This window comes from Anser cygnoides, chromosome 7, assembly GCF_040182565.1.
Source record: "Anser cygnoides isolate HZ-2024a breed goose chromosome 7, Taihu_goose_T2T_genome, whole genome shotgun sequence".
NCBI classification, from domain to species: domain Eukaryota; kingdom Metazoa; phylum Chordata; class Aves; order Anseriformes; family Anatidae; genus Anser; species Anser cygnoides.
The window spans coordinates 19,025,471-19,049,249 of NC_089879.1; the positions used below are offsets into that span (position 1 = coordinate 19,025,471).

General features: G+C 39.7%; 1 protein-coding gene across 4 annotated transcripts in view; it reads right to left on the reverse strand.

Annotated features, from left to right (window-relative positions):
* The window catches only part of WDFY4 (WDFY family member 4), a 134,699-nt gene that overhangs the window by 61,298 nt on the left and 49,622 nt on the right, over nt 1–23,779 (reverse strand). For all 4 annotated transcript variants that reach the window (XR_010832719.1, XR_010832718.1, XM_048069286.2 and 1 more), the window contains 11 exons: nt 23,571–23,732; nt 23,263–23,460; nt 21,615–21,732; nt 20,914–21,071; nt 20,234–20,472; nt 17,824–17,933; nt 16,687–16,878; nt 16,014–16,153; nt 2,053–2,130; nt 948–1,151; nt 75–126 (listed from right to left, as the gene is read on the reverse strand). Coding sequence is in view for 2 of the 4 variants with exons in the window: in XM_048069286.2 (XP_047925243.2) it covers nt 75–126; nt 948–1,151; nt 2,053–2,130; nt 16,014–16,153; nt 16,687–16,878; nt 17,824–17,933; nt 20,234–20,472; nt 20,914–21,071; nt 21,615–21,732; nt 23,263–23,460; nt 23,571–23,732 (1,651 nt within the window). In the remaining 2 variants the exon portion in view is untranslated. The remainder of the gene's footprint in view (nt 1–74; nt 127–947; nt 1,152–2,052; nt 2,131–16,013; nt 16,154–16,686; nt 16,879–17,823; nt 17,934–20,233; nt 20,473–20,913; nt 21,072–21,614; nt 21,733–23,262; nt 23,461–23,570; nt 23,733–23,779) is intronic.

The window sequence follows — 23,779 nt, forward strand, 5'->3', positions numbered from 1 at the left end:
TCCACTATCTCCAGCTCTCTTTGGCTGTTTGTATCTACCCACTACCACAATGTAATTTAGCCCTAAATCATTACCTGAATCCACTTCAGCAGTGGGGGTTGTTTCATTTCTGTTTGGCAGGAGAACCTGAAAAGAGACTAGGTATGATCACAGAAGAATATGCTGTCAGGTAAACTCAAAACCCTGCTGCAGAGCAAAGCACAGATTTGGAACTATGTTGCAGATAAGTGCCTTGGAAAATCAAATAAACGCATTTGAAAGGACCCAAAAAAAGAACTAGATGTAAGAATAATAAGTGTCAACAATTAAGCAAAAGGTCTATTGTCTTTTCAAAGATGAACCTGTATGAGGCCTGTTATAGGATAAAATCATATAACCCAGACTGCAGAAAATTGTCAGAATTCAAACTTTTTATAAAAGCTGAAAATGTCCTAAAGATGGAAACCTCGATATATTAATTGCTTCAGCTTCTGACTGATAGGATTTGGCACTTAGAATCTATGGAGACAGACAGTACTAAATTCCCCATATACACAGGTCAATGCTTAGTTCAAACCACTCTAATTCCCCTTCTTGATCATTCACTAGTTCTAGCAGCCCTAATATGCATAAGACTAACAGGATGGTGCAGCTTTCTAACCAGACTCTGCTGGATACGCTGCAAAATACTATACCCATGAGATATTACAAGCAGAAAAATATGTCTGGGTTATACTCTCAATTATTTTAGATTTTGTATCAGAAGAGATGGAAAATCATTCTGTGGCTGCCAAATTCATTGCAGTTGCTGTTAATCTCTCTCTCAAACAAAGACCCATTCAGTGGATTCCATATGCACAGCAGAGCATAAGGGTAAGTCAGGCGATAAGGAACCAGTAGAAAGAGAGGATTATAAAGACACCAGCAACTGTAACAGAATTTGTGCACCTCCTACAAATTTTTTTTACCTCACTCTTCATTCGCATCATCGTTGCTCGGGTGCTCCCATGCTGAATCCTCCTCCTCATACGTGAAGGCCCTTCAAAGCAGTCAAGAATCCATTGCTGCTCTAAGGACTGTGAGGCAATTCCCCACGGGCCCCTTCTGTAGAACAGTTGCTCTTCAAGTACCATCCAGTCCTTGGCTGCTTTGCTGTAACCACACTGCAGCATCTGTGGGACAGAACCACTTTGTGTCACTCCTCCACGCTTCCCTCCTGCCACCCAGTGATGGCACCACCCCAGTGATTCAAAGGGATCTAACCAACCTGCCATGTGGGACCACAGCAGAGCAAGTGCTGCAGACCCAGCACAGGTCTGACTGACTACCAAAAGAGTGCTCTGGGAGATGCTACTAATCAGGTAATAGCGACAAATATAAGAATGAAGCACACTTCAGTCTCCTTGAGAACAGCTGCTTTCATTTAGATATTTAGCTCAAAAGCAGTGATCCAAGAGAGCAGCATCACAGAGGATTTATTCAACTCCAGCTTTTCTGGCCAAAACTCATGTTTAATGGCAACAACCATGCTCAATGAAAACAGAGTCTGAAAGTTTCAGAAATATATTATACTCCCTCCAAATGTGGCATAAATTTAAATATTTCTACTTGGGGAGGAGGTGAGAAAGAACACACTAAAACATTAATCTAAAGGAGAGGTGAATTTCAAATTTCAAAGAATTAGAAGCTTGTTGGTCCCTGATGGACAATCCTGAAAAAGAAACATACCTATGAGATTTTACTGACTGTGAGTTTGAATTCTCTTGAAAAGTTTTACTGGCTGCCAAGAAAAAAGTTCAAAGCCCTCACTTTCATTTTTGCCACTGTATGAGTGGAATAATTCATTTAAACAAACAAACAAACAAACAACAAAAGGTTCCTGAAGATAAAGTGAGGATCTGCAAACTATTTGGTGAGTGATGCTGTATCATGCGTTAGTGATGAGGTCAGCAATGGAGTTCACTGCCCATTACAGGCACACTTATCTCACCTCTAAAATGCCTGATTCTCAGAGTAGTCCAAGAGCAACCTTTCAAAATCAGAAAGGTGTCATACAACATTCCTGTTCTTTACCTGTACATGATCCTTGTACAAAGAGGCATACAGCTCCTGCCCAGTTCTTCGGTACTGTTCCATACATGACACAAACCCCTAGAAGAAACATCAGAACACTTACACCAATACAAGGTGCTGCAAGTATAAGCCCCGAGGGACAAAAGCAAGCATTAGTTTCTCTGTCTTCTGAAAAATAATTAGGGAATATGGCCTGTGTCTGTGAGCTTGACAGCTCTCCAGACAGTACAGTGATGAGGCAATCATCTGAGAGCAAGCTGCACACTCACACAAGGGAGATGAACATATCCATGATCTTAACAAGGGTCATTAGTGGAATTACTCAAGAAGGAGAAAGAAAACAATAAATAAAATTGCAAGGCTTCTCCTTTTGGACCTGAGATATTTAGTACTACAAGTAGCAAAAAAAACAAACAAAAAACAACAATTTGCTGTTGTCAAGACTCCAACTGAGGTAAGGATCTGGGATTTCTAACTATACACCTGCTCCTTGCTGTATAAGCAGAAAGCACAGACAAAGGACTGGTCCATGTCCCCATTCTGCACGCAGGAAAACAAGTGCTCCTAAAAATATTTTTGATATTTAGGAGCCTAGATCTACCGGCAACAAATGACTTTCATTATAAATATACTGTTTAATGTGAATATGATGCAGAGATCTCTGAGCTAGTTCTAGAACTGGAAGATTGTAGAGCTGTGCTAATGCGAGACGACACCCGCAGTAACTGCCTCTGCTTCACTACACAGTGTGGATGTGCCTTAAACCCAGCACTACTCAGGTGCTTCTGGAAATATGTGTCCCCCAAAGCAGTCTGACACAACTTCCCGGCCACCTTCCCTTCCAGGATGCTCTAGAGTCAGAGAACAGTGAACCTGCATCAATAGTCACTGCATTTGTTATTGTATATGAATGAACTCCTCAAGCTAAGGAAAGGTCTCTGTGCAAGCACAAGACTGATAAACTGCTTTCAGGAGATTATTTGCTGCGTTCCCCACTTTTCAAATGGATCGCTATGGGACTCACAATGATGTTGCTAAACACTGATGAATTAAACAGATACCCACAAGCCACAATACCACCTAAACCACAAATATCTACTCCATACACCAGCCAAATGTGTAAAAGGTACACCAAAACAATAAGATGAACAGAAAAGGAATCAGGGTGGCTGGTTATTAACTGCATTACAGAGAGTAGCAGAAGTTTCTGTTCCTTTAATAAGGTCCTGAGGATTAGTGGTGGCAGAGAAGGCAGAAGCTGTTCAGAGATTACTTAGGACAGCTTGGAGTGCCCTCAGTGCCATGCAAAAGCTCTCGTGCCCACCAGTCTCCCTGAAGGGTTTCTAACAAAGGTCAGAAAGTCAGATTGCTCTGAGCCCAAGCCTAAACTGGCTGTGAAAGTCCCAGACTCTCACTACCTACAGCCATGGATCAGATGGGTAACTTTTAAATGCATGGACTCTGTGCCACGCTGGCAGTGATTCCTCACAGCAAACTGCCTAGCTGCTGCTTGCACTGTGCTCTAATTAAGTTAACACACAAGGTCTATGTGGTGTGCCGATTACTGCTGGCTGCCAGCCAGGTCTGTACCCCTGCCGTGAAGTCACATTTATTGTTGTTTCCCTGCAGGAAGCTCCTGTTCTACACTGATGAAAGTCATTACATTTTTGTTTGTTTAAAGCATCATTAAACCTGTAATCACAGTTGCGGCCTCACAAAAGTATTCCATAATTCATGCAAAACTCCCATAAAGGCTGACCTAGAAAGCAACAGAATCTCCATGCTGTTGAGCCAGGCCCAGTACAGGAGGAGAGCCGAGATCCCAGCTTTTTGTGGACATAGGGTAAAAGCCATTCAGAGTAGACAACCAATCCCTCCATGTATTAGCAGCCATTTCAGATACCCGCAGGCTGTTCAAGCAGAGCCAGTGCCCTACTGGCAGCTGTTTCAGTTCCGCACACTCTGTGTTTCAGACATGGTCACTGATCAGACCCCTGAGCTCAAAGCCCACGTTGCGAAGATTCTCGCTGCCTTCCCTGACACAGCTCCGAGCCTTCCAAGCACACGGAGGGTTCTCTGAAGGAAAAATTCTGCTAGCCACATTTAGTGGAATGAAGACTAACCATTTTGGCTTCCAAATGAGCTCTAACTAGTCAGTTTTAACCAGATGAACATGTCCCCCGTGACCACCCCCACAAGAAATCCATCTGGCTGTAAAAATAAAATGAACAGTTAACAAGACTGGAGATTGCTGTGACTGAAAAAAAAATATATATATATATATATATATATATATGTACACACACACTGAAAAGAGTATAGACCAGGCTATCATCTATCCAATGTTTGGTCTGAACAAGTAAGACTATACCGTAAAGCTTAATGAAAAACTAGTGTGACATTTGCTGTGACCTGCTAATAAATAAGCAGATTCCATTAGAAAGACACATCCTGAAATCATATTTTGTAGGGGGTTATCCTTTAAAATGGCAACTCCGTGCAGTAGGTTGAACACAGTGTTATGGTTAAATATTTTTCTTGAACAAAAAGGGTATATTTGCTTTGATAATTGTTAGAATTGTGTGACGTTATGTATGGGTTGTGTTTCAATATACAGAAAAGCAAGTCTGAACGCAGAAAGTGTAACATGTATTCTAAGGAAGATCAGACTAAAAGGCCATATTGATCCATCCTGGCCTAAAACTGAGCACAGTAACACACTTTAAGTCTTCCTTATACAGACTTGTCCACCTTGCAGCCTTAGGCACTTGCATTGGAAGTAGACTCAGGTCATTTTGCTAGCCCACATTCCCCAGACAATATTTAGAGCTTCAAAAGGTGATGGAATTTACAAGCTATTTCTCTACTGGGGGCAGGGGAATGGCAGGGGGGAAGGGGGTACAACACACAGAAGCCAAACCCGTTTTTCCTCTTGCTGCATGGAGACCTCATGCAAATAAAAGTGAAAATGATTAGCATTGAGGAATAGTAAAACCAGCAAGGAGAAAAATGCTGGCAAGCAGAGAAAAATAGCACTCCAAAAAAAACAGTGTGTGGATTTTCTATAATTTCTTTCAACAAAAGCAATGGAAGGACTGTTTGTAATAAGAAATGGTTAACGAAAAAAAAAAAAAGATTGAGGTATGACTTGTAAGTTAACAATTCTCTACTGAGCTCTGGAATGTTTTTATGTCTATTTTTTTATATGTATATGTTATATGTGCGTGTGTGTATATGTATCACTTAACACTCCTACAGTCCATAAATACCCAGGCTTGCCACAATAAACTCACGTTGCCTGATACAGACTCCACAAATGCCACAGATATTTCCTAAAGAAACATTATGTCATTGGAGCTCTGCGCTTTGGGGCTTTCTTTGGGGAATTACAGGCTGCATGTTGTATTACAGATCACACGCGCACCAAAGCTCTTCATACATAAAAATAAGCTTCAGGATGAAGAGCCAAAAGGACAGCCCATATATCCAGATCTCTCACAATGGCAAGCGTACAGGTCCAATCCAACAAAGTCAGTAGTCACACAGATGACAGTGAAAATAACCAAATACTTAATTTGAAGCATGTGTTTTTAGCATCTGTTGGTGAGGACTAGAACTAGTGATGTTAGTCTACTTCTTTTGCTCTTCTAAGCTAAATAAGTATTATAAACAAATATATATACACACACAGAACATTTGTATAGTACTGCAGCTATGTTAGATGTATTAAATAAAAACATCTACTCTTGCACAGTGATATTTATCTGTACCACAGAATGGTTTATGCTGGAAGTGACCTCTTGAACTCTTCTGGTCCAACCCCTCTGCTCAAGCAGGGCCATATCTAGATGGCTTTTGAAGATCTCCAAGGAGGAAGACTGCACAACCTGTCTGGACAACCTGTTCCAGTGCTCCATCACCCAGACAGAAAAGAAGGATTTCCTGGTGTTTAGATGGAACCTCTGGTGATTTAGTTTCTGCCCATTGCCTCTTGTCTTGGCACTGAGCACCACAGAAAAGGGTGTGGCTCTGTCTTCATTGCATCCTTCCTTCAGGTATTTGTACACATCAATAAGATCTTCCCTGAGCCTCCTGTTCTTCAAGCTGAACAGTCTCAGCTCTCTCAACCTCTCTTCACAGGTACTCTCTCTGATAGGAGAGTACCTATCAGAGGTCTTTATGAAGGAGGTAAGTGCCTTTATTTCTACCTTACAGTTGGAGAAACTAAGACAAGTGAGTTTCTGGAACATCCTGCCACTATGAATGGGAGTTGGTAATGGAACAAAACCAACCTGAATTACTTTGAAACAGCCTGATAAACCCACAAAGAGGATGTATGTGGTGATAACATGCAGTAGCAGGGTGAACAACTTCAACCAATTTGGAAATCCCTTCTGCTGCTCTTATGTTGTTCCTAGAGCCACCACATTTTCTAAATATAGCTGATTTCCCAGATATTAGATCTTATATTACAGAAAGGGTCCACATCCCTAATTCCTCTAAAATGCCTTTCACAATTCTATTTGGAAGGTGTTTTTTTTTCTTTTTTTTTTCTTTTTTCTTTTGATTACAGATATTTGAGCAATCACTAGGTTTTCTGAAAGTGTTCTATGGGCACAGCAGACAAATAGAACAGCACATAAGGTGCTCTTACAGACAAAAAAGTGCATTTAAGTAGAATATGTGACTAGCAAAGAGGTTGTGCACAGCAGAATCAGATTTGATAGCTCATTCAAAAATTCACTGTTTCAGCAGGTGTTAAGGCATACGCTTATATTTAAACAATGCAACACTTCTTACTGATTGCTGGTATGTTCCCAAGGAATAAATACTAAACCTACTTCCAGTTTATAAAAAACACAAGGATGTCAAATCACAGTTATTCGTAACTAGGCTTGACTAATGAGGCCATTTAACAACCACATTTACAAACAAACAAGACACCGGAGGTGAAATTACCCCAAACTTATTACTTGTGCGTGAAATATCTGAAGTAATAGAGGTCTGCAGGTAAAAAAATCTCTTTAGTGATACTGTCAGATACTGCAGAACAGACCAAGTATTAACAGACTTATTTTCTCTTCAGTATCAATTACCTTTTCTTTCACAACTTTTACACATGGGTTTTCTGCTACTAAGGTGGGGTGCAGATTTGACTTTAATCCAAGCATTAAGATATAAGCTTACATTTAATAAATACACAGCATTTGGACATCATAAAAGTGACAGTTAAGCGTAATTAAAACCTCTATGGGTGACAACTGAAAAAGCAGTAAACAGAAAAGGAGCATCATTGGAATGACAAACACATGCTATTAACATAAGATTTATATTTCAACCACTTTTCATCTTGAATCAAACAGAATTTGCATTTTTAATGACACAGAACTATAAGAAAATGTCATTTTACAAAGGGAAAATTGTTCAGTTTTACTCAGGTATGTTTCTCAGTAGTTCAACATTAAATTACATCTGCTGTGGTGCAGCATTGCTCCTCTCTCATCAGCCCCACATCTCAGCTCTGTCCCCTGGACTATGCGCCCTAACCAGTGTGGATCTCCTGTCACTGACGGTATGATTTAGTTGGGCAGGAGACATTTTCTACAAAATGTATCAGTTTTTGCAGTCACCATCTAAAGCCAAGAATTGTTTTAATGGAAAATTCCTGAAACACTTATTTACATAGCTACAGAGCTAGATTGGCAACAGTTAAGTTTTGAGGCTAAACTCATCCAAAGCACGAACTCTATCTTGTAGTATTTACTTCAGTTCTCATACTCATCCTTTTTCCACAAATCTAACCAGACTTTCTCCCCCCTCCCCACAAATACACAATTGAAGCCCAATACTTCTGGTCTGTTCCTGCTAGAACATGGAGAATAAATCAGCCTCACAAGCAGAGGATAGGATTACAGCTAGCATTGCCATTTTACAGAGAGGAATCTGAGTGTCACAGTAAATTGCTAAAGCTGTCTGAAGTCTCCAATTCACCAGTCCTGTTGTACTCAGCTACAGAAGAAAAAGGGGCTACCATTTCCAACGACAGTCAAGTCCACCCCTGCTCCTAAATCTAACATGGTGAATCAGAGGCCAGGTATGCTACTGCCCTGTACAAACAAACAATAAGCCACCTATCTCATAACCAGACTGCTTTTCAAGTAATTGACTATGAACTAGGAAGAAAGTAGGTTCATTTCATAAGAGGAAAAAAGAGTTTCACTAGTCATCAGGTAATAAACATTAAGCTATGGCAGGTAGCGTTTTTCTAACATCAAAGAGCAGTCTGTCCTAGTCCTTAGCATATACTCTCCACACTGAGAGCTGTTTTCAGGCTCTTTTGAATCACAAAATTGTTATTGCCATGTGGATTTTATTGTTACTTTGCCAAAATTCATTTAGTTTTTCAACAGACTGCAGTTCCAGCAGTTAAGCGTTGCATGTAAGCTCCGTGCCTCAACCCGCTAGGAGGCTAATGCACACTGCCAACTGCTCCTAAGGATCATGGATGGATTCCTGGCATCTCCAGTTGGTTGGGGAATAGCAAGCTTAATGAGAAAAACCTCCATATTTCAATGCACCATAAATGTACCCAAACACAAGGGTGAGTTTCAAGAGGATAAACCCAAAGTACAGTGTACATGTGTTGAGGTTTCAACACAGTATTTTCAGCTAAACTTGAGCAGCACAGAAACTTCCCTACTCCTACAGCAACTATATATTTATAAATTGTGTATATATGCATACACACACACATCTTTTCAACAGCTGATACTACTGAAGAGATAATTCCTGTGAGAACAGTAAAGTTGCCTCCTAATAGCTAAGAAGTTCAATATAAGTTGAGATCTAACTGTTCTTTATTCCTGTCTCTGAGAATGACTTCTGTGACTTTGAGATAACTCACTCAACCTCCTGAGCACGCAGTTTCCCTCCAGTTACAGAAGAGGTGTTACCACTTCTAGCGAGTACTGAAGGTCAGACTTCAGCGATATTGGGAATAGCAATAAGGTCTCTCTTTCCTTCATTTGTTCTTTCTCACCATTTTCTTATTTCTGTTGAAAGTGGTGATTTTTCTAACAAGTGCTACAGTCGTGTGTAACTTAGGGCTTTATTACTACATATCACAATACATTTATCTGAAAGCTTCACACATTGGAATTTTCTGATTATATATGAATTATGGCTTTCGTTTAAGAAAAATGTGCATTTCTAATCCTTTAGCTGAAGAAAGGAATTTGTAAATATTAGTATACGCTTAGAGCTCGGAGTCCAGAATACAAAGAAACATCTCTCCATAGCCCACAAAATTAACAGTTTTCTTAAAATGACATTCATTTAAAGGTGACATGATTATTCCATAGCAACAGAGAGTATGAATGGAACAGTCAAGCACAACCAAGCTTTAATCTGGCTAGCAAGGACAATAACAAAAGGGAATAAGGACACAGGCAGGTAACCTATGCCCTTCTTTAAGAGAAACCTTTAAGTTCATCCTGCAGAGATTTCTAGAACTTCCCCTGATTTCCTGTTCTTGTATGCACCGTCATCAAATTATACTCTGCTATTTTAAATCCCTGTTCTCTAGTGGAAATGCATACTTAATTTTCTGGGCATCTGAACTCCTATGTACATTTTATACTGCTCCTTGAATGAGATGATACACCATATATACTTTCATAACTTGTTGATAAGTAAAGTTGGTCATAATTCTTCTCCTTATAAAGATTTCTACTGAAAAATAGCATAAGTCATGAAGTAATTGACTTCAAATAATCCTCCTGAAATTATTATAAATGAAATGTTGCATCAAAACTCCTGAAGCAAATGGACATCTCTAAAACAAGAAGTATGAAAAGTGATTTTTCTTTCTATTTTCAGCACAGAAAAAGTAATTCTGTTTCACTGGCTACCACTTGTTTCTAAGGTTTCTCTGCATCCAAATAAAGCTCTGCTTCCATCCACATTAATACTATTCATTTGGCATGATCTCTGTTATGTGAAAATAAAACTCTCCAACCAGCAGCTGAAAGTTGAGACTACAATGCTAGCAGCTTTAAGCCTTAAGCTCCACTGGCTGAAATCCTATATCCAAGCTTAAACTTGAATCAGACAGTCTCTAACTTGAAAGAAAAACAAAACAAAACAACACCACGTTTTCCAAAAAAATAAAAAATAAAAATGCAGGAAATGAAAACTTTTTTTTTTTTTTAACACAGTATGTAATTAAATAAAGGAACTTCACTAGCACAGGATAACAGTAAAAAAAAAAGCATTTGAATAGTTACCTATAAAAAGTTTTGGAAGGGATATTGGATCTTGTGTTACAGGCTTTAGATGAATTATAACTGATAAAAATCAAGAAAGGAACAACTTTGGTAGGATAGATTGTCTACTGTGCATTGTGCTGTAACACACCATCTCCTTTAGCAATCGGTATTGGCGTTTTAGGGGAGGACAATGGGGTGAATAGCTATTGGATCTGAGTTAGCCTAATAATTTGTAGTCATCGTTATGCAACCTTTATATTCCATTTTCACTTTTAAACAGGTATCTTCAATGAATGTGGAAATTATCCCAAATATTTCAAGTATTTCAGTAATTTGTATTATATAAAATTAGGTAGCTCTGCATTGTATGTTTTCATGCAGTTCTTATCTAACCTATTGACCTATTGGATTATTTCATTATGATCTTCTAAGCCATCTGAAAATGAAAAATGAACAGTGCATCAGATAACTGCTTAAGAGGACAAAAAAATTCTTTGTTCAAAGTTAAAGAAACTTTTTCCAGCTTGCTGCAGCATACTGTAATTTAGCTTTGAGCCAGTTATTAAACAAGACAATAATATTATAATGGAAATTGTTTAATATACATCATTAATAGCAAAGAGCCTGCTTTCATTGAAGTAAAAATGTGTGCTATGAGCAGTTTTGAAATGAATATTTGATTCCAATCTTCCCTTGTGCATTTAATGACATGCTAATTTACATTTTAATTACTTCCTAAGAAATCAAAGCATTTGTTGACAGTAGAACATAATGTCAACTTCACAGTGCACTGTTGGTGGATGGTTAATGAACTTAATTAGATAATTAGTGATGTTAATTATCCTTCTATTTGAAGATAAAGATGTTACACTTTTCAAAGAAATACCATTTTATGTTTGCTTATTTTAACTTAGTTAACCCAAAAAGCAGGTAAAAGACCAACAGAGTAATTAGTAAGAAAAATATTTGTTTAAATAAGAATTGTGATTATGCTTCAAATATATCTATATTTTAAACTTCATTTCACATATCATGGACTGTTAAGATGAGCTTGTCCATCCTGCATCCTTACTGTTATATCTAAAATAACAAGCTCATTTCATCCAACACCTCTTTGGTGTTGGATGAAACCCACGTATTTCCACACCTTAAACATTCTCTGATTTAATTGCCTCAGTATTGTTTGAAAACCCAGGCTGGTCAGCATCTTTCTTGATTTTACAGTTGGTTATTGAAAGATGTTGTAATAATACAGGAAATAAGCAATTAGTGTTTGAAAGTGCTGATCCAATATTAGCAGTTGAACCAAATGCTAAGTTCTACCACTAACCATCTTGTGTGATCATGGCGAAGTCTCTAAATTCATGTCCATCAAGTTGACATGAAGCTTCTTTCTTACCAAACTCAAAAACCCACTGACAGCATTTTGAGCTAATGCTGATTTTATGTGCTGGGGCCAAGTATTCTACACCCCAACAAGAGTCTGTAGGCGCACCATCAGTCTTCAGTTCAATATGAAACACTTCTGCTTGAAAAGTCTTGTGTAAAACTACCCTCTAAAATACAGACTTTTGCACACAAATGTCTGACTCAATAGTTTGCGAATATGATCTAAGAATATTAGTTTCAAACAGGTCATTTCTCAGTGTTCCCTCACACTTAATGCAAAACACCAGTATATATGGCTGCAAAAAATGGGAAGGAAGATTGACAGCCAGGAGAGAATGAAGTCCCAGCACTCTATCACCCTTTGGCAAAGGAATGTAATTAATGAACCCAAGTGAGAGAGGACAGGCATGATCAGGCCTGCTGTACCACTCAGGAGGCTGTGCATTTCCTGGAAAGCATAACAACTATATCTACAGCCCTGAGGCAGCGTGTCTTACAGTTGTTAGAAGTATTCTGCTTGTAACCTTGGTCAGGCATTCATCCTCAGGAAGAACCTTAAGACACTCAACATGGTAGAAGCTGACGACAGATTTACAATTTACTGAAATTGTAAATGGTTGGCTACAATGGTCTCTTGCTGCTCTTGCAGCTTGTTGAAGACAACAAAAACAACTGGTCATTGCTAACCTAAAAACTAATTACATAGCCTAAGATTCCAACAGCAAAATGAGGGGAGAAGGGTAGGGAACAGGGAAGGCAGAAGAGCAAGAGATCAGAAGACATGCTCTGAAACAGGAAAGTCAATGATTTTGAAACCTCTAGTACTGTATTCAAGAGTTTTATAGACCCTCCAGCTGGTGAGCTTATCCAACTCTGTCACCTCTAAGTGCTAAAGGAGCACCTGACTTTGTATAGTGCTCCTCTTGCCCCTGCATGGCTATTCAGACTTCCAAGAAAGCACAAGGTAGCAACTACCAGAACAAATTGCACTTCCACTCCTAGAAATGCGATCAGACTCTGCTTTCTGAATGCTTGTGTGTTCCAGTCAGAGACCTGAGCAGAGCATGAGACAGCAAAACAGATCCAGGAATATGGAGAAAACACAGCTGTATTTGGTCGCTCGTTCTGACATTTCCCATCAAAAAGCAGGGAACCACCTCCACTTATGTTCTGCCTTAGCATCAAGAAACACTTTGTTACTGTGAAGGTGACTGAGCACTGAGGTTGCTCAGAGAACTCGTGGAATCTAAATCCTTGGAAACACTCAGAAGCCATCTGGACACGGTCCCTGGCAACTTGCTCTTAGGGACCCTGCTTGAGCAACAGGTTTGAACAACATGACCTCCAGGAACCCCTTTAACCTCAACCATTCTGCAATTCTGTCATCTTTTCCTTCAACATATACATTTAAGATGAGAGGCCAAAATATAATACTGAATTAAATTCCAAGCATTGTTTGACATTATCTGTGTGCTTTCCATTACAGACATTTTGACACTATTAATAAGTGACTATTTTCATTTGCCAAACCCTAGTTGTAATCCATAGTTAGGTTATTTCTATATTGGTACAGCAACAATCACACCAAAAGCCTAATCCTATTCAGTGTAGAGACATTCTTAAAATCCAAAAAAAATCCTACCTCAGCTAAAATAAGACTATATGAAATTTGCAGAAGCTTTATGTTGCATTAGACAGGAATCCCATTTACTTTCAATTTTTGTGCTCACAGCTTCCTTTGATACTGAGAATCTCACCTTTTATCTTTGTTGTGAAGTGTATGAAGAAAGTGAAGAAAGGATGGTGGAAGTGCAAAGGAATTCATTTTCTTCCCCCTCAATTTTTATCTCTGAAACTTACAGCAAGTCCTTTCAAATATAGGCTGGAGGGAAAAGCAGGGAGAGCGAAAGTAGAGAAGAATATTTGGAACCGTAGCTTTGCATCTCATTGAAAGGAACAATTTATCAGAGCTACAGAGCTGTCAGTCTTTGACATGATAAGGAATAACACCAAATGAGTAATGTTTCCTTCAAACACAGCTCCTTTAATTACAAGCCCCTTCCTTATAGAAGAGAGACAGAAGATGCAGAAACACCAATTTCATGCACTTGTGCCTGAATAATGTCTCCGTGCTGCCTTTTCCAGATGGCAACCTTTTCACTGGAGGAACTAATGATGTGGGCATATTTAGGGAAAAACCAATAACGGAGTCTTTAACCTTCAACAGCAAAAAGCATGTTGTACAAAATGTTCCTTGGGATACATTTACAAATATCAATTACATTGCTCACTGAGGTGTAATCAGCTGTAATAATCAAAATTAATTTTAAAAAATAATTAAACAGACCCCAGGGCAAATAGTAGATGCTCTTGCAGTATGACATCACAGTCTACATATGTACCTGGGAAGAACTTGCTCACTGTAAGCAGCAACGTGATTTTAAGGAATGAAAAGGATGCTGTGGCATAGTGAGAAAAAAACTACAGCTCAGTCAGGCACTGACTTAGGTATTACTTAGGTATCATAGCCTTACCGATTAACACTACTAGAACTGAAGCAATTCACTGGGGATAAAGATTCAACCTGCTGCAGCTTAAGCGCTACAGGGTTAAAACTCCCTAAAGTGATGCTGTAACAGACTGTCTCTTCAACAGGAGGAAAAAAAGACCTTGATACATTCAGCGTTGCAGTAAGATGAGAATGCCCAGTTCGAAGTGCCCCACTGAAACAGTTCAAAGCTCTGAATATTCTGTCAATTGAGTGCTGCTGTACCCTATAGCTACTCTAGCCCCAATGTACACAACTAACTGGTGTGTTGTTTGTATTCTAGACAAATGTCCTGCTCTAAGGAACCTGCTTTGGCAGGGGGGTTGGACTCGATCTCTTGAGGTCCCTTCCAACCCCTACAATTCTGTCATTCTGTGAAAAACAGAAATTGTTAAGGCTGTCAACCTAAGTTCTTTACATCAGTGACTATTTCTTTATTCTGCATTTCTACTATGACCATGGCTTACTATAGCATCAGAAATTATAACAGAGCCTTGACTGCTAAAACTTCTGAGGTATCACACTCATAAAATGGAGTACTGTAAGAATACGTATTTTACTAGCTAGCATTGTAGGATTCACCAAGACTCATAAAACTACACAACATCATACAAAAGACTACTGCAAATAAATAAAGTGAAAATGTATCTCGAGACAGGCACTACCAATTTTGTCATTAGAGCCACAGCCTGGAAACACAAACATTGTGTTTCCACCCAGATAAGCAGGGAAAACCTATATGGCTTAACCATTCTCATGAATATTGCCCACACAAGTAGCTCATGAAATGAGATCTCAGTGGCTTCCAAATCTTCAGTTTGCTCTCTGGCTATTCTGTTCCCCACTCTGCCACCAAAAAGATATACCACCCCATTTCTCTTTTGTGGCTTACTTTTTAAATTTGATTTTAAATATTTAGAAAGCTGATGGAGTTTTTGAACATCAGAGTTAGTCAGATTTAAAGTTATGGATATTACCATGCACCTTGCCATGCTGGGGCCTCGGTTGTTTAAAAGTACACTGCTAACAGACAATGTTGACAAGCAGGATTTAAGTCACTAAATTCAAGGTACAATAGGAATATGAACATTATACAGATGACAGATTAATAAATCCAGTGAGTAGAACTGAAGGCACAACTTTTTAGGTTGCATTTCTACACAGACCGGGATTCCTAAACAACACGGCATGCATGCAGTTTCTCCAGCAGAAATATCTACTGTTGCACACAGAAGGACAAAGGGCTTCTAGAAAAAATGTTTTCCCACTCCATGTGAGCTACACAATCACTCCATACATGGGCAGACCATCTGTTGGTCTAAAGCTATTTCATACCATGTCACCTTCAGCAGTGACGTTCTGAAACTGACCTAATAAACCCTAGCTGACACCTCTGTCCAGTGCTGATGAGTGCTCCCCAATACGGAAGCAAAAACACCTGACCTGGTCTTCAAGAGTCTAGCACAGCTTATTAAATAAAGGTCTCACCTTACTCACTGAAATCTCTACTTTTAGGCAAACGCCAAGTAAAGCTTTCTGGCCCCTTCCATCCAGGAGATCAGACAAAATTATTCGTAATTGTCTCACTCTAGTCTTAAAGTCTAGGAAAGGAACCTTAACAGCCATGGGTGTCTAATTTCCAAAGGAACACACCAACAGACATACACAGAAGCCTCACAAGTCCAGACAAGCTCTCCAGAACCATATCAAAGGCAGAGAAGGTGACAGAGACAGAAAGGACAAAAAGGAGATGTTACCTCAGATTTGTATGTCATTTCCTTTGTATTCCGGCCAGGCATCAGCCTAATAGCTGAAGAAAGACTTTCACTCCAGGAATTGTGCTTGCTCTGAGATGAGCCAGGCCCTCCTTTGTTCTGGAGAATTCTCTTTTCAGATGCTGTGAGCCAAAAAAGGAAAAAAAAAATAGAAAAAGAGCTTGTACGACTTGAAGTGGAGCTTGTAGGGAGGTTTTGTGTAATGTGTATCAGTCTTACACAAGATACAACGTGGTAGCACCTCACTTCAGCTGGCTTGTCCTTTTCTTTACAAGAGAGGTGAGTTAACATATGCTTTTCAAAAGCCTTTATTTAAAAGCCTCACTGAGGTCTGCCATATACCAGCATCACTGGGATGCCCCTTTTCACCTAAATATCCTCCCTCTTATTAAATTCTCCTGTGGGATACATTTGTCTAAGTACACCTCTCTTTCTTATGGTACAACACCAGCCCTAATCCATCACCAGATGATTACAGAAGGGCTGGGGCATGACACAGAAAACAGTCACAGTACTGGATTACAGAAAATGAGAACCTGTTTCATCTAGCAGGTGACATGCAGAGGAAGAGTACAACCGAGGAATTAGCAGCTCTCCATTAAGCACTGCAATATCTTTGGTTACTACAATGAGTGTTAAATTAAAGAGCAGAGACCTAGGAAGTTTTGCCAAGCTTTTGTCATCATTTCTTCCCATAAAGGAGTGATCTCAGTTATCTTCATGTCCCTCTCTCTGTCACTTCCTTTTACAGAGAGATCCATCTTGTAAATGTCCTCCAGAGCCTGCCGCCTCTGAGAGATGAGCTGCTTCCAGATGATTTCTACTGTTCTCAGAATCTCCTGATGGACTAAGAAGCAAAAGAAAAAATACTCATTTGTAATTTATGTAACAAGTCAAGCAGCAGATAAATCAAAAGCATCTAATTTTGAACAGTTCTGGTCCAGAATAACTGCTGGAGTGCATAGAGTTTCTCCATTCTGTCCAGTGTCTACACACATTCTAAGCCAGACCATTTAGTCTAATACAGAAAAGAGTAGGACATTTCTTTCATTATATTTCAATTCCCTGAATGAAATGAGTAGGAGTGACAGATGATTCTATCTGGTTCCTGCCTTGGAAAACCATCTCATCAGAAGTTTGATGAGCTTATTATCACACAGAGTTTTAAAGCACATAAAGGCCATTCCTTTATATTGTCAAATGTCATCAGAAACAGTAGGAGGAAGGTAACCAAGTCATGAAAAAATCTGATACGGCAACAGGGGCTGTACAAGGAAGTGCTGAGCTGTTTTGCTGTCTTTCCCTGCAAATCAGACTGACCTGACTGCTTCATACCCAAACCAATACATTTAAAAAAAAAAAGACAACAACAACACACACGTCTCTGCAGTAAGGTTCAGCTGATAGCCCACACACTGAATCCAGCCCAAGTGTTTTCATTGTTTTTTCTAAAAAGAACCACGTTTCTTTCAGCTACCAAGCTACATAGGCCTTGAAAAGAGAAACAGAACTCCAAATAGCAGGTAGTTGGGCACTGATACTGGCCACAACTTGGGGAAAATATCTCCAAACATATCCATTACTCCTGAGGATGTGGGGTATGAATTTGGAATAAAAACATACCGTGTAAAGACACTAGCTGTTTTTAGCACAATCTTCCTCTGTGCTGTGCCTGCAGTGCCTAAACACTGTGAAGAAGGAATTCAGCAGCACTTGCACAAGCTGCTTGGATAGCTGTTTAGATCAGGCACTTTCATACCCTGTAAGCTGAAGCAAATGTGCAATAAATTACCATCATCTGGAGTAGGTAGGCTGCCTTTCTCCTCTTCACTGGGTGCAAGGAAAATCTGGTGATGAGAAGCCAGTCTTGGTTTGGCATCCACCCCAAAACCTTCTGGATAGCTGTGACGAAAGAAAAGGAGAGCAGATGTAGAACAAACCAAGGACAATGAAAAAGCTAGTTATTTCTACTCATCCACTCCTACTTTATTCATGTAGCAGGCCACATTCCCAGGCTCAAAGGCCTACATCAATTACATGACACTGCAGAAATTACATGAAATGGGAATTAAATTCCTGTCAGTCTGATTTTCAAACTCAAAGCATTCATCAAGATCCTATGAATCACTGTGTTCTACAAGCCTTATCCCTGCAGTCCTTGGTGCATTTTATCTACTATTTACCTCAGTTAGCTCGAGCACAGGGTTGTACTGAGGTATCCAGATTGCACGCAGGGTGCTCAGGGGAGATACAGGAAAGCTTTGTGCAGTCTCTTTGCTCCGAATTTCTTCACTAGAGTTATCTCCCATTGTTTGGGAAACACTGTGTTGCCATATCCTACAGATGATCTGTTCACTTAGTCTCATACAGTTTATAAAGCACTCAGCATAACAAGGCCACATACTTTAGCACCTAGTGTTCGCCCTATTTTCACTCGTCCCTAAGCACCAGTATTAGCCAATGTAGGAGTCAGAGCCACCTAGATCCTTGTTCTGACCCACTATAGCCACTCATAATACACTACATTATTTCAAGAGTAAATAGGCACCACTACAAGGGAGAGTAAAGCCTCTTGCGTATGCAAAGCTGCCTATTTCTGGTTTTCTTTAAAATGCAACAATTCTGATTCACAGGACTTGCTATGTTTGGCTTTTGGATAATATCAAACTTCTGTAATTTTTATTGTTGTCAATATTTATACTCTTATATACAAGCAATCCTTACTCCATCTCCACAGTTTTTGTCTAGAAATTATTATCTGACTGGAATAAGAATAATCATGGAGCTATAGAAAATCTCAGGAACTGTGGATCATTTCTATTATGATACCTTACCACTGCATTCAGTTCAGCACACCGAAGCAGCACAGAAGGTTTCCATTGAAACAGCAAACATCAAAGTGAATAAAGCCCTGGCCATTATTTGCTTCTTTTAAAGAAACAGAAGTGTCCAAAAACAAACAAAAAACAACAAAAGCCAACCTTCCCCAGTTTACATTTAAAAAAAAAAAAAAAGTACCTTTGACACAAAACCTGTAAGAATAACAAACAGAATACCTATGAATGTTCTAGTCCTATTTAGTCAAGGGCAAAACTCCCAACAATTTCAGCAGAACCAGGACTTTGTAATTCATATCCAAGTAACGATAACCAAAACAAGAAGATTCACAATATCAATGCACTACTTTACGTATGTTTTAAGTGTACCCACATAAGAATGACTCCTGAATCAGAACAACCATCTCCCTAAACTACCTCAGTGCAGACAGCTCAGAAAACAGCCACCTGCATGCTTGTGGAATGATTTTACACCCCAAAATTTCCAGATTCTCATTTTACTGGCATGCTCATGAGCTAGCTCCACTGAAATCAGTTGAGACTTGTTAACTGCAGTTTACTCCAAAGTGAGTGAGCTGCTAGAAAGGCTGGATGAGTAAAACAGATACACATAAATATCTTAGTTAATACAAAGCAGCAATTAAACCTCTGTGCAAATTCAAGGGTTCTTCTTAGACAAACCTGCAAGCTTGCCTGAGTGCCTCTGAAATGAAACAACCTTTTCAAAATGAAAGAAATGGAATTGAGTGTTATTACCTTCTACTGTGCCTTGCTTATTACATCCACAAATATGCATACTAATCTGCCTCTAAACCAGAGAGGTGGGAGGAAATTTTCTGCTCACCAGTGTTTCAAGGAGAAAACAGTTTTCTGATTGAAGAACTGTACCTCTTCCACTTTCTTGCTAAAAACCAATCATTTGTCCCCAGAACAGTGAGCACATGAATAAACTTTCCCTCGAAATTAAATGATAAAATATTGCCTTTTTTTTTTTTTTTTTGGTAAAATGTACAAGGGAAAACAACCATCTTTCCCCAGGGAGCTTTACTCTGTAACTTCAATAGACACCAGCTCAGACAAGAAGCTCTGCCCAAGGCAGACAGCTGCAAAATGGTGCTTTAAATCCCCAGAGCACTGAGACCCAATAGGCCAAAGTCTTGCTAGGATACAGTACAACCAAAATCCTTAGTCTAGGTGTATCCATCTCAATCTCAGCATCTAGGGACTCTCCAAATTGGAGATTACTTAAACATTGTGAAGAAAAAAAAATAAAAAAAACATGCAAGATCTCCCCTGCTGCACCCACTGCCATAAATTACAGTACAGAGTGTTAAGCAGACGTCACACCAAGACAAACATTTGTACCTGCATGAATTCAGCTGGCAAAGGCAGTGCATTAGGCAGACAACAAAATTATTACTCGAGTTGTAAGTTGCAAAAATAATGTCCCACTGTTCCTGTAGAACATTAAGAGTGTTCAGGACATTAAACTTTTCAGGCAGTGACTGTTGTGGTCTGGACAGGCAGTAGAGGATGGCTCTGTTTAGACAGCTGTACAGGGTATTGAGGAAAACTTCCTTTTGAGAAACCGTGCCTTCTAAGACCTGTGAAAATACAAAACAGCAGTGTACTTGGCTTGTTCAAAAAAACTTCTTCCCCAAGGATTCACTCCTCTCACCTCATTTAAGCTGTTCTAAACTTATTTCGGCAATATTCCCCCTAACTACCTGTTAGGTACAAATTCAATTTTCCTGTAGCTCTGCTGAAGTCCTTTGAATTGTAGAAAGGATTAATTTATTCTCATTCAGCAATATATACATAGGCAGCAGAGAGTGGTACATGGGAAAGAGCTAACTCTCCCTTCTTTATTCAGCAAAATCTAGCTCTGATTGTCATTTACAGCCATTATCAGCTCATGCAAGAGAACAGAAATAATCAGAATCATTAGATTGCAGCCAACTTCTTGAGATTTGTCAAATCACCATCTCAGTGTGAAACAGATAAAATGTTTATAACAGTTTGAAAAAATCTTTCATGTGACTCACCCCCACAATCTGTTTAGCAGTGAAGAGCAGGATTTGCTTGGGGTCAGCAGCAAACATTCTGCTGCTCAGCTTCTCAATCAGCTTCTGAGCAAAATAAGCAACATTCATCACGGATACAGATGCAGTTGATTCTGAAGTGCCACGAGGATCACTGCTCCCTGGAGATAATACAAGAGAGTTGATTATCCTGCAACAACTTGAAATGCAGTAAAATATAATGTAAGATCTGAGAATGCCAGAGTTGAGAAAGAACAAAATCAAGTCAATTTATCAGAGGTGGGACATGTCTAAGAAAACTCTAGGTCTAGCAGAAACGTGTTAATTAGATTGGGTATGACTGCTCCATCCTAGGGACAGAACCAATCCCACTGAAACACTGTCCTGAAGGACTAGTCCAACCAATGACTCAGAAAGTAAACCAACAACAACAAAGTTACCAGGGTTGTTTCCAGAAGCACTTAAAGATAAGCCTAGGTTTCTTTCTTGTTAAGTACTCCCTTTTAATGTTCAGAATCTGTTCTCAAAAAAAGCTCTAGAAACAGAGTAAAACTGCAGTAATTTCTGTATGTGAATTTATGACAGGAGTAAATGGACAGGCCAGCCTGACGAGCTGAGTTCTACCTATTGTTTCCAGGCTTGTCTAACAAGGACAGCTAAATGCCAAATATCAGCTACCTAATGATCTGAATCTCACCACTCACCTCTTGGTCTTGTTTTCCCCTCGCCTTGGCTGATAACATGGAAGACATCCATAGCAGAGAGCAAGACTTTTGTCTGAAAATCTCTCTTCTGTTCACTGGTGGCATCCTCTGGAGAAGCCTGTACAGTCACCATATAAACATTACTAAAGCAAGAAAACAGCAAAAAATCAGATTCTGAAAGTCACACTCAGCCTCTATTCAAGGGCTTTTGATTTCACTGGATCTTTGGCAGTTTATAGCTATCAAAGACTGGGATTTGGTAAAAGTTTTGCTCAAGGTAACAAGTAGAGATTCCAAAATAAATTCAACACAACCTGAGATAATTCAAAATGCCTAACATTTCCTTTAACCCCCTAGGCATTGCTTTAGGAAGAGATGGGGAAAAACAGCACAAGAAGAAAGAGGAGAAGAACTCCATCTCACTTCCACACTTCAGCCTTTGTTATGGGCAGATGAAAAGCTGATGCAAGGTTAACAGTTATCTTCAGCAGCTAACCCACAGTAACACTAGTGCAGAAGACTGTTGTACTCCTCTGTGCAAAGGCAAATCAGTAACTGTCATAGAAATGATGCAGGTAGTCATAGCAGCCACTCTATTTTCAATTGTATCATGATTAAGCCTTGGGAAGTTATTATGTAAGCCTTTAGGGAACTGCTGCTCCACAATGTGATTTAACTCATAAGATGACAATTGCAATAAAGATTCTTGTGTTTGTTACTATTTGTCTTACTAAGCTAAGTCTGAGCTACCCTTTGCTCAAACAAATAATGACAGGACAAGGGGAACAGTTTTAAACTAAGAGGGGAGATTTAGATTGGAGGTTAGGAAGAAATTCTTCACTCAGAGGGGGGTGAGGCACTGGAACAGAGAGCTTGTGGATGCCCCATCCCTGGAGGTGTTCAAGACCAGGTTAGATGAGGCCCTGAGCAACCTGATCTAGTGGGGATCTAGTGGTGGCATCCCTGCCCATGGCAGGGGGGGGGGGGTGGAACTAGCTGATCTTTAAGGTCCCTTCTAACCCAAGCCATTCCATGATTATGTCTGGAACACCTGAACTATTGACAATTCGTCGATTGACTCTTTCCAGTGCTTTGAGTGGTTGGAATTCAAATCCTAGGTTCAGTTGTTACAGATTTCATTAAGCTGTCCTAAAAAACGAGCAAAGAGACGGTTGGTTTTGGTTTATTTGGTCACTGAAAAGAAATTCTTGTCTAAAAAACAGTACACAGGAAAGCTCTGTGAAATATTCTGTTCTCTCTAGAATTCAAGGGCTGCTCTAATGACATGCAGGCATTACTAGGGAAAGGGAAAATTTTCATGCCTTACTTTAATGTTAAATGTTGCCTGAAAAATGCCTTCGTTGGAGTCTAGGTGTAGCATGAATGCAGAGCAGGCAGAAAGAGAAGTCTCTTCCTTGCAAGAACAGGTAGGAGGAATTCCATTCTATTATGTATGCTGTCCAGATCTGGCAGGAAGTAATGCATGCTAAGAGCTGTGATCCAGCCTTATCCTGGACTGCTGGAAATGCTTACTGAATACAATTCTTCATCACTGTTAGCCCTTCACTAGGCTACTAGCAGGATATCTCCTGTCCTTCCACCCCCAGAGCAAAGCAGAGCAGCAAAGCCTGAGGACTACAACAGAAACCTCAAGAAGCAGCTCAAGTGGATGTCCTTGTTTGTTTGCTGGGATGTTGAGGAGACTGTCCATCAGGAGGATGCCTATGAAATCCCACACTTGTTTCTTGGCAGGGTGTGGCAGGAGTGGGAGAGAGGAAGAATCAACACAGCCTTTCCCTTCAGCAATGGCTGGACCTTCAGGGGACAAAAGACCTTCAGAACCTCCCTGTAGACACAGACAAACAAGCAAGGGATTTTAATTTATAACCTCCTTTAAGTTGATTTTTCCTCCTGGCAACACATCTGAAGGGCTTGGGCTGATTCACACACACATACCTTGGGTGCTCCAGAATGGAAGGCAACCATCGCCAAAGTTTTCAAGAAGTCAGGACAGTGCCACACTGGATCTTGAGTGTAACTATGATAGACCAAGCACAGAAACTGGATAACATTCCCTGGATAGTTAATCTCCCAGGAGGCTTCTGCATCTGCAATGGGCTGAACACAGACAAATGTGCATCTAGTCAAGGCTGCATTCCACATTC